The sequence below is a fragment of the Chenopodium album genome, chromosome 2, assembly GCF_948465745.1.
Source record: "Chenopodium album chromosome 2, dcCheAlbu1.1, whole genome shotgun sequence".
NCBI classification, from domain to species: domain Eukaryota; kingdom Viridiplantae; phylum Streptophyta; class Magnoliopsida; order Caryophyllales; family Amaranthaceae; genus Chenopodium; species Chenopodium album.
Genome location: NC_137835.1, coordinates 10,002,501 through 10,014,348, shown reverse-complemented (window position 1 = coordinate 10,014,348; position 11,848 = coordinate 10,002,501). Strand labels below are relative to the sequence as shown.

The 11,848-nt window shown below is 33.1% G+C and overlaps 1 protein-coding gene and 1 pseudogene across 2 annotated transcripts in view; both read right to left on the bottom strand.

The window, feature by feature from the left end:
- Window positions 1–1,169: 1,169 nt before the first annotated feature.
- On the bottom strand, window positions 1,170–3,343 carry LOC145595692 (chlorophyllase type 0). The gene is made up of 2 exons (XM_081652111.1): window positions 2,858–3,343; window positions 1,170–2,159 (listed from the first exon to the last, which is right to left on the bottom strand). Exons 1-2 carry the CDS (start codon window positions 3,182–3,184, stop codon window positions 1,440–1,442), a joined length of 1,047 nt encoding a protein of 348 aa, XP_081508237.1. The 5' UTR covers window positions 3,185–3,343; the 3' UTR covers window positions 1,170–1,439.
- A 6,990-nt stretch (window positions 3,344–10,333) lies between these two features.
- The window catches only part of LOC145582756 (chlorophyllase type 0-like), a 1,964-nt pseudogene continuing 449 nt past the window's right edge, over window positions 10,334–11,848 (bottom strand). The window contains exon 2 of the transcript XR_014099932.1: window positions 10,334–11,073. The product of XR_014099932.1 is annotated as a chlorophyllase type 0-like (transcript). The remainder of the gene's footprint in view (window positions 11,074–11,848) is intronic.

Here is an 11,848-nt window from a genome sequence, read left to right as displayed (position 1 = left end):
CCATGCATATACGTAGTATATGTTACAGCCTTTGTAAAGCAGCTAAAGCCTAATATAAAGCTACTTTATTCAATATAAATTAAAAACAATGAACATGCATACAATACTCTCTACCATGCATGCACGTATTCAGCCTTAGGGTGGCTTTTAATGGAGGAGGACCATTAGCTTTATATATGGTCATGTATGGCAAATTAAAGGTAAAGATATAGCATTTTTAGCTATCATATATATAATTCTCGAAATGATTGCAAATTAAAGGTACAGATATAGGATCATATTTGGCTAGCTATCATTCTCAATACGATTGCATCTAGCTAATCCCTCTGTCCCAAGATATTTGTACCATATCCCACACTCATATTGTGCTTTTTAAAGTTTAGTCGGGTACAATTGATGAGAGAGAAAAATGGTGGAATCTAAATTAATTTAGTGAGAGTAGAGTTGTAGTTCCTATAGACGACATACTACGTATATGGTATGGGACTATGGGGTAATTTTTATGAGACACTCTTTTATGGTAAAATGATAGGGCAAACAACTGGGAACAGAGAGAGTACAAGATATTATCTTTTAGGAAGTTTTGTGAAAAACTACCTATTACAGTCTAAAATTTGCGAGAAATTACCTATTTAAAAAATGTTGTAATTGACTACCTAACTTTTGAAAAATGTTGTAATTTACTACCTTACGTCGGATTATGAAGTTTGACCAAAATTTTCCGGCATTGACTTGGTCACGTGACACTTAGTGACCATCACATGAAAAAATTGTGAGAAAATTTGGGAAAGAAAAGGGTCATTAAGTGTCACGTGACCAAGTCAATGCCGGAGAATTTTTGTTAAACTTCTTCATAATACGGTGTAAGGTAGTAAATTACAACATTTTTCAAAAATTAGGTAGTCAATTACAACATTTTTTTTAATAGGTAGTTTTTCGCAAAATCTGAACTATAATACGTAGTTTTCCACAAAATTTCCTATCTTTTTACAAACAGTTCACTAACACAACTTTAAATTCATCTCCAATATAGCTTATACGGAGTATAATATTATTACATGCACTTGGTTGCACATAGAAATAGGTGCACTTAAAAGTAAGTGAGACGGAAAGATTGTAATAAATATTCATAAATTAAATAATTGAACTTGCAATCGGAGTACAATAAATAAAAGGAAAATTTGCTAACATCACACCATAGATTATATTATTTCATGCATAAATTATCAAAGCATGCTTAAAGTCACGATTAGTTACATAAGATGGCCTTGCTTGAAGGCCTTTATTTAGTCATCAACCTAATACATGCAATACGTTCTTAATAAGCAAATCACAACATTATGTTACTAATCACTTATTAAAAGCTAAAACAAGGCTAACGATTAGTAGTGTAACGTAGTACACTTACATCACATGAAACTATATGAGAAAATTAAGCTTTAAAGTTGAGCATAAGTTGTTGCAAACCCAAAGTTGAATCCCTTTTTCTCAGCAAAGAGGTTAGTAGGAGCCAAGGATCTATTAGCAATAATGGCGTAGTATTGCCTTCCATCGTCTCGAAAATAGGCGTTAAGAAAAGCTACCATGATTCCACCTAGTGTTCTTCTCATAGTAGCTTTCGGACGAAAACTTTGTGCACACATAAGTGACATAGTCACGGCTATAGGACTTAATCTAAACTCATTCAACATATCCATGTGACCATACTTTGTAATAACAAAATGCGACGAATTTTCCTTACACTCATCGTAAAATTGTTGATGGCTCACGTAATTCGGAGCACATGAGATGGTGTGGTTACCCAATCCCGAACCAATTACCGTGACTGGAATCGATAGATTAAACGAGTTGGGTTTGTAGGTTAGAACATGAGGCAATGTTCGATCATCTACACTTCTACCAGCAACAGGGTCTACACCAATTAGTGCTGAAAATGTAACGTCTAGCTTGATATTGGAGAAACCAAGTGCAAGAGCAAACGCTGATTTTCCTCCTCTACTATGACCGGAGATTGCGAGTTTTTCGAGATCACCTTCAACTCCGGTAACGTATTTTTGTAACACCACTTGTAGATATAGAGGCATCCAGTTTGCTACGGATGCTGCCATGTCTATCTCGTCTTGTTGACTAGGTAGTTTAGGCGGGAATAACCGGAACAACTGAAATAAAAGTTTGAAATTATTAATTACTGTCACTTAAATATAATAATGACAAAGATTAAGGTTACGGTTACAATTTTTATAAACATGACACGATAACTAGTACTCACATACACATATGTTCGTTGTTATATAGTACTATTAATTAGATATTGTAAATCACAAATTGACTTGTACAATTATAAGAGTAGTGATTCGATCAAAGCAATGTGAACCATGATACAAATTTAATTAAGAGGAGTTTTTAATGATGATAATTTAATGAATTGAATTTGTAAAGTACAAAAAGTAGATTAATAAGGTCATAAGGAGTACAAATGATGAAATGAAGCACATAGAATATGCATGCCTGGCCCTTTTTTCTAGCAATTTTTAAATATTTATACCATATACTTAAATCTCTTAACCCATTTACTGATCAGTGGTCACCGGAATAACATGTGTTGTAACTTGTGAGTCTTGTGACCAACGGAACATATTATAATGACCATCATGCCCCTCTTCATTGCGTAAACATAACAAATTAAAGTTAACAATAATTGTACAAAAATCACTTAAATGAACAATCATTGATACAAGTATAATTTGGTATAAGCAATTATCATTTATCAATAATAAAATATGTACAATTAAATAGAAATCAGGATAAAATAGCGCATAAAAAAATTAAACGCACAGGTAAGAAGTTTATGATTTACCTTAGGAGCAACCACAATGAAGCCATGAGAAGCAATATAATTAAAGAATACAGAGTAGTCTTTATTAGAAAGCATGGTGCCATGAATAAACAAAAGAACAGGATAAACTCCTGCTTCTTTAGGTGAAATAATGATCAAAGGCTCTGGAGCAGAAAATTCATATTTTTTCACCCTTATTGGATTATTTGTCACTTGAAAATTACCCTTTTGGAAAACATCAGTAATTTTTTCAGAATTATGTTTTTCTAAAATTGTTGGGAAAGTTTGAACTTGGGAGTTAACAAAGATGAACACCCCAAAAATTAATAATAATAACTTTGCCATCATATTAATAAGCTATCTTATGAGTTTCTTTGCATATGGTTGAGGATTATACTTTGCATAAACCATCATATATATAGCACCTAAAAATCTCCTTTTTTTTTTTTTTTTTTTTGTTAAAGGGCTTTCTATATTTTAATAGTTTTATATATTATTAAAGATTTATTGTGAAAAAATACCTTACATACATCAAATTTTGTGAAAAACTACCTTATAAAAAAATTATTGTAAGAAAATACCTTATAAAAACTAAATGTTGTTAATTGTTATCATATGTTTAATATAACAATAAAAGTGAAGGGGAATTAGGGGTTATAAGGGGGCTTATGGAGAAATCGGGTGGAAAAAGGAGAAAAAACTTATTGAAAATGGTCATTAAATGTGTTTTATTCAATGCAATAATTGGGCAAGAGGTAACTTTTTACAGCATTAATTATTGTTTTATGAGGTAGTTCCTTATAACATCGATTGTTTAAAAGGTAGCTTAGTTCCTTACAACATTTTCTTATAAGGTAGTTTTTCACAAAAATTGACTTGTATAAGGTAGTTTTCACAAAATTAAAAGTCCTATTATTAATAACAAAGATATGTAATTTCAAAAGTACTTTATGTAAAAATAAAAAATAAAAAGTTTGAAAAATAGATACTCTTTTCTTTTAGGGGATAAGGTGACCATACTTTTGTTCCACAACAGTTGCTATGCATGTTACGGCAGAATAGAGAGAAAGAAAGAGACCTAATTTGTTAATGCTATGATATTTTCAAATAAGTTGAAAGAACAAATAAAATTGAAGGATATAGATGATGCTCGAATAGGTGAAATCCAAATTGTATGTAGAAACTTCAAAGAGTGGTATGAGAGTATGAGACTGATTAGTGATTCTAATGCAACATCATGTATTCATGTTTATCCATTATTAATGGATGATAATGATTTACTTAACGTTTTGTGGAGGTGTAAAACCATCCGTTGCGTAAAATACAGCTCCCTCGTTTTTGTTGTTTTTTTTCGTTGTTGTTGTTGTTTTATTATTTGGTGGGGACCATAGAAGAGAGAGAAATGATAAAGTTGAGTGGAGTTTAAAGTAAAAGAGAGAAATGATAATATATAGTACTTCCTCCGTACTTTTTTTATTGCACTATAAGGGGTTTTACCTTTGTCAATGCATTACTTTAGCTATTAATATCTTTAATTATACTTTTGTAAAAATTGTAAAAAATTGATATTTAAAAAGTAGATTTCAAGACGAATCTAATTAGATCCCACATGACTATATTTTTCCTAATAGATAAATCACAAAAGATGGCCAAAGAATATTAAGTGAATAGTGTAAAAGTCCATATGGTGCAATAAAAGAAAGGAAAAATTAGAAATAATAATCCTAACTTTCATCAATTTTGGTAGAATAATCTCAACTTTAGATTATACTGGAATAATCCAAACCTTGGGGGGTCTTCTTTTCTTCAACCCCTAACCGGTCAACAAAAGTCAATGACCTATTATATCAGGTCACTTGACACGTGTCAAACCCTGATTGGTTCAAAAATTAAAAATAAATAAAAATAAATAAAATACCAAAAAAATCAGAAAAAACCAGCAACCTCCCCTTCCCAACCGTCCCACCCTAACCTCTGCCACCACTCCCTCGCCGACTGCAGATCTTCACACGCCGGAGCACCACTCTTCCCATGCCGGACCGCCGCTATCCCCCTTCCCCGAAATCCCCTCTAACCCCCTCGTGAAACCACCACAAAAAACCCCTAAAAACTTCTCCTCCACCACGAAACACCAACGGCTAGGGTTTTCGATGGTGGGGGAAGGGTGTTTGGGGGTTTTCGGGAGTTGGGGTGAGTTTTAAAGAGAGTTTCAAGTTGTGAAGGAATTTTGAGTGGTGGTGGTGGATGGAAAACAAGTAATTTCGAGTGGTGGTTGCCGGCGGTAAAAGAGGGGGGAAGGTTGTTCGCATCACTGGCTTTGGGGGAGGGGGGAAATCGACATCGGGGGAGAGGAGGAATCGGCGCAGGGGAAGGGAGAGTAGCGTAGCCGGCGGCGGCAAGATTCGGGTGGCCGGATTCTGGGTTGGCTGGTGTTTTTGTTTTTTAAAATTTTGTTTGTTTTTTAATTTTTTTTTTTTGTTTTTATATTTTTTAAACCTATTATCTCGTGACACACGTCACTTTTTTAAAAAATAAAAAAAAGTAACTCATTCAACCGGTAACCGGTATTTGGGATTAAAGAAAAAGAACGCCCCCAAAAGTTGGGACTATTACAGTATAAACGAAAGTTGGGATTATTCCACGCAAATTAGTGAAAGTTGGGATTAATTTTTCTTATTTTTCCTAAAAGAAAAACAAATGAAGTATAAAATTATCAAATATCAAAGTGATGCATTTTTAAAAAAAAAAACACCCCAAAAAGGAAAGTGATGCAAATAAAAAAATACGGAGGGAGTAATATGATGATCTGAATGTGTACATGACAAGACCCATAAAATAAATATCCATAAAAAAAATGGTAAAAATAAAATTAAAAAAAAAAAGAAAAATAAATTTTTTAAAAAAAAAAAACAAACTTTATTGTACGGAGTAGAAGAAAATGTTTGGTTTTGCCACCATATAAATTTTATAAAAGTTGAAGGCTATTATGTAGAATTTCCCAATTAAAATTGTTAGAATTAGATATTTGATGAAAAAAATTAATATCCAATGGTAAGACATTTCATATAGATATGACTAAGTTATCCCGTGCGATGCTCGATTGGAGTTAATCTTTCTTGTAATTTATATTTTGTTGTATTACATTGCATATAAAGTTTAAAATTGATATACAAATAATTTACATTTAAGGAAAGTAAAAATTTGAAATCACAATCAAATATCAAACAATTTATGTATGTGAAATTATTATTTAGGAGAAAAACTTGCTTAATTGAAATTTTTATAGACAATTTTTACATTGAAGTCAAAATTGTAGATTAAAAAAAATAAAAAAAATCATATAATTGACGACATCACACATAGAATTGGAGGGAAAATTTTTGATGTGAGAATGACACGTAAGATAGTTTGAGAGTTGATGATGTCAGCAACGTTTTGTTTTAGTAATAGTTAATAGATTATGCATCGTTTTTGGTTTTAACTCATCATTCAAACAAGCGTTAATGTTTTTCCATTTGTTGTCGTCCCAGTGTATGTTGTCCTATTCGAGCTATAAGTTTGTTTACTCATTTTGTTTATCTGTGGGTATAATCGTCTTTTCAAGTACCAGTGGAAGGGGTACATGCATCTTTTCATATATATAATAGTTGAGGGGTATATATGTAATTTCCTCACCAAATAGTAAATGCAAGTTGCAAACGGTAATTAGACAGCTCACCAAAAGTACTGAATAAATAACACACTTTTTCAATATATTTTACAAAAATGCCACCAGATTAACAAAAATTCGTTTATGTGGCTGATTAACTTGTATTTTCCCGTCCTATTCATCTGATTTTCAGTGATCTAAACTAATATGAATTTATTATTAAAACTTATTTTAATTATAAATTCAACTTTGATAACCCATAGCCATGATATACGAGTAAATGATAATTGATACATATATATTATAACACAAATTTTTGTATGTGCAGTGGCTGGCCACACAGTGTAGCCAACCACAATTTTTATTATTATTTTTTTTAAAATACCACAACTCTTTTCTCTCTTCTTTTCTTATCTTCTTCTCCAAGCCAAACCACACATCACCAACACCATATCTCTACTCCACCCATTTTCTCTCTCCTCTTTTCTTAGCTTCTTCTTCAAACCAAATCGCACATCACCAACAACCATATCTCTACTCCACCCATTTTCTCTCTCATCATTGCCAAATTGCTGCAATTAAAGCCCGAAATTGTAGAAATTGGGTGTTAAATTGCTGTGAAAATTTGTGATTAATTATCCTTAATATCATCAACAACATTTATAGTGAAATTGATGAGAACCAAAGAAATGTGAGCTCGTTTTCTTCGTGGAATCTTAGATCAAACATTCTACGTCAAAGATTGTAGGGTGTTACTAGTTTGGTGAGGGGTACTTGTAGATGTTATTGGTTTGGTCAGGGGTTACGTGTAGGGTGTAACTGGTTTGGTGAGGGTGTTACTGGTTTGGTCAAGGGTTACTTGTAGGGTGTTACTGGTTTTGGTCAGGGGTTACTTGTAGAGTGTTACTGGTTTGGCTAGGGGTTACTTGTAGGGTGTTACTAGTTTTGCTCAAGGGTTACTTGTAGGGTGTTACTGGTTTGGTTAGGGATTACTTGTAGGGTGTTACTAGTTTTGCTCAAGGGTTACTTGTAGGGTGTTACTGGTTTGGTATGGGGCTTACAAGCAACCGTTGAATAAGTAACAAGTAACCCTTGAATAAGTAATTCATACAAGTAACCCCTGAATAAGTAACTCATACAAGTAATCCTTGAAAAAGTAACTCATACAAATAACCCTTGAATTAACCCATACAAGTAACCCCTGAAAAAAAATAATACAAGTAACCCCCTAAAAAAAATACAAGTAAATCTTGAAAAAAAAAAAAAAAAAAAAAAAAAAAAAAAAAAAAACAAGTAACCCCTGAAAAAAATACAAGTAACTCTTGAAAAAAAAAATACAACTCTTGAAAAAAAAATAAAAATACAAGTAACCCCCTAAAAAAGTAATCCATACAAGTGACCCTTGAAAAAAAAATACAAGTAACCCTTGAAAAAAAAATACAAGTAACTCCTGAATAAGTAATCCATACAAGTAACCCCTGAAAAAAAAATACAAGTAACCCTTGAAAAAAAAAATACAAGTCCTAAAAAAAATACAAGTAACCCCTGAAAAAAAAAATACAAGTAACCTTGACAAAATCAGTAACCCCGTTATGCGCGCGTAATCCATTATTTTTACTGACTTGGCAGCAGGGCACACGGTGTGGCCTGCTGCACCAAAAAAGCTCTGATATTATAATTGCATCACAAATAATGCACCACAAATCTTATCAGTTGACATTAATTTTGAGCGATTACAACCCAAAAAAAAAAAAAAAAAAAAAAAAAAAAACCAGCTATTAGCATAATAGTATAACGAGTGTTTCGTTGTACTGATTGACTAGTTTTTTGTAATATAATACTTCATCCATTACGTATTATGTGCAACAAACCTTGTTGCACGTTTTCCAAGACAAAATTTGATAATGATGATTAACAATGTGAAGGGTGTGTAATTAAGGATAGGAGAGAGAAAGGGGGATAATTAATTATTTAAGTGCCACCACTACCAACTGCCATCCTCTCCACCAACACCCCCAGTACGCCACCAACACCACCAGTACGCCACCAACATCAATCAACCACTAGTCACCCATACCTTAACCACTCTCTCACCACCATAACCACCCATCCCGTAACCACTCTCTCACCACCATAACCACCCATCCCGTAACCACTCTTTCACCACCAACACCGTACCACCAGAATACCAACACCAAAAACCCACCTTGCTGCCACCATAAACCTCGAAATGCAGCAACCTGCAACCACCCAAGATCTACCAGACCCACAACCACCCAAAACCGACCAAGTGCAACCACCAAACCCAAAACCCGCAACCCCACCTCCCTCCCCCTCTCCCCGAAATCACCACCAGCCACCTTACTTATGAAGAAAAAAAAGCTTAAATTTGGAAAGTATTACCTTGTCATTGCTAATTTGGGGGTTGTTTTGGTCAAATTTAACCATGAAAACTCTAGATCTAGAGTTTTCATGGTTAAATTTGACCATAAAAACCTCAACTTTAAGCTTTAATGGAGGGGGGAAGTGGCAGCGACGACTTTAATGTAGGTGGAAGGGGAGGCGACGACTCTAATGGAGGAGGAAGTGGAGGCGACCCGATCCTATGGTGGTGGTGGTATGGTGGTTGTGAGAGAAGAGAGAAAAGATTGGTGGTGAGGGTGGCTTGAAAGAGAGGAGAGAGAAAATAAGGTGGTGGTGGAGTGGTGGTTGTTAAAGAAAACAGAAAAGAGAGTGAAGGTGAAGGTGAGGAGAGAGAAAATATGGTGGTGTGGGTGGTGGATCTGATTGTGAGGGAGGAGAGAGAATGTGGGTTAATGTTTTTATTAAGGGTTGATTAAGTTAAGTTAATAAGTTAATAACATGTAGTTAATGTGTTAATTGGATTGAAGTAAGGGTTTTTTTTAGTAAATTTACTCAAAAAAATTTACTGTATAAGGAAACTTTTTTTTTTGTTGCACATAACTTGTAACATCCTAAAATGGCAATTGTTGCACATAATGCGTAACGGAGGAAGTACTTTTAAATAATACTCCATCCGTTTTTAAATACTTGCTCCATTTCTCTTGAACACGCATGCCGATGCTAATCTTTAATCACTAATATCTTTAGTTACCAATAAGTATAAATTCTAACAATTGAAAATTAATAATTTATTCATTGAGAGGATTCCAACAAGTACCCACAAGACTATGTTTTTTTCTTATGTATAAATCACAAACATTAGTCAAAGTAGGACAAATAAATAGTGCAAAAAATAGAAATGAAGCAAGTATTTAAAAAACGAAGGGAGTATAATTAACCACCCACATCTACGTTACTACGTGTCTATGTATGCTTATAAACTACGTGCCATGATAAATGTAGCAAATCAGGGTGTATCAAGCGTATGGATCTTTCGTAGTAAAGAGTATGGAAGTTTGTACAACAATTGGTCTTGTATGGACCAGGTCTACAATAAATTATTGTAGACCCAAAATTTGACACTTTCAAATAATATAATCACATTCTGGATGATATAATCACTTTTTTAGATGATATAATTATCTTTTTGTGAGTCATATTTTGATCTCATATTAAACCATTTAATGAGATTATATAATTATCTTTAGGATGATAAAATTTAAAAATCATCTTTTGAATGATGTAATTTACTATTTGATACTTTTTATAATGATAAATTCAATTTTTGAGTGATACATTTACATAATAGTTTCAAGATGATATAATCACTTTTGTAATAATATAATCACATTTCGTATGATATAATCACATTCGTATGGTATACTTGAAGGTTGGGTCTACAATAAGTTATTGTAGACCAGGTCTATTCTAGTCTTAATATATGAGATATGACCATATCCCATTAAACTTGATCATAATTTCCTGGAAACCTAAAGTTGCCCTTATTTTGGACGTAAAGATTAGTAGGAGCCAAAGAAGGATTAGCCAAGATGGCTAAATACTCTCCTTCTTCATCTCCAAAATACGTGTCAAGGAAAGCCACCATAATCCCACCTAGTGTTCTTCTCATCGTACTTTTAAGACCACTCCCGGATTTACACACAAGTGACACAGCACTCGCAACCGGATCATACACGAAATCATTCAACATTTGCATATGACCATAGTCCGTGATCACAAAATGTGAACCTTCCTTGCACTCGTCGAAAAATTGTTGATGGCTCACCAAATTTGGGGCGCAAGGTTGTAGGAAGAAGTTGGATTGGTTACCATATCCAGTGCCAATTATTGTGACAGGAATCGATAAATTAAACGAGTTGGGCATGTACGTTAGAACGTATGGTTGTGTACGGTCATTTTTGCTAGACCCGGCAACCGGATCTATGCCAATAAGTGCTGAAATTTTGAGTGATAATTTTGTTTTGGAGAAACCTAGTGCAAGAGCAAATGCTGATTTTCCTCCTCTACTATGACCGGATATTGCTAGTTTGTATAGATCGCCTTCCACTCCTTCGTTGACACGTGTTTGTAACACGTCTTGTAGATTTGTTGGTAGCCAGTTTGCTATTGAAGCTGCCATTTCTATCTCATCTTCTTGACTAGGGAAGTAGATTATTGAGAAGAGCTGTGGAGTTTTACAAAAATAATAAAAAAAAGGACAAAAAAGAAAAGAGATTATTTCCACATAATAGCTAAATACTCCCTCCGTTTTTAAATACTTGCTCCATTTCTTTTGGACACGCATGCCAATGCTTATCTTTGATCACTAATATCTTTAATTATCAATTAGTATAAATTCTAACAATTGAAAATTAATAATCTATTCATTGAGATGATTCCAATAAGAACCCACAAAAGACAAGACTATATTTTTTCTTATGTATAAGTCATAAACATTTTTTTTTTGAAACAAAGTCATAAACATTAATCAAAGTAAGACAAATGAATAGTGCTAAAAATAGAAATGGAGTAAGTATTTAAAAACGGAGGAAATAATGATCATATACGAATGTTTAAATATGACCTTAAAGGCCTAAAAATAAATTAAAAAAAAAACTTTTATATACCGAGAAATAAAATTACTAAGAGATAAAACATTCGGAATATCCATTTTACTCCTAGGGTTATGCCTAGAATTAAGTGCATGTTTTTAAAGGTTTTTTCTTAAATTGTTTTTTTTTTTTTTTTAATAATAGTTTAATAAATAAGCAAGGTCGTGGGAATTGTAAAACTAGATTTCCATGATGAAATTTCATAATTTTTCATTTATCCAAAACAATCTACCAAGTACTATTAAGACGTATCTCCATATTGAACATTTGAGGTGCAAAAGCTATCTAGTACATGTTTAACACTCTTAACCTCCAAGATAATTACCACGTAACCAATAATTAACAAAA

Coding starts and splice junctions, on each gene's coding strand:
- LOC145595692 (XM_081652111.1), bottom strand. CDS start 3,184: ATGATGGCAAAGTTATTATTATTAATTTTTGGGGTGTTCATCTTTGTT. Junction 2,160..2,857: donor TCATTGTGGTTGCTCCTAAG/GTAAATCATAAA, acceptor CTTTTATTTCAG/TTGTTCCGGTTATTCCCGCC.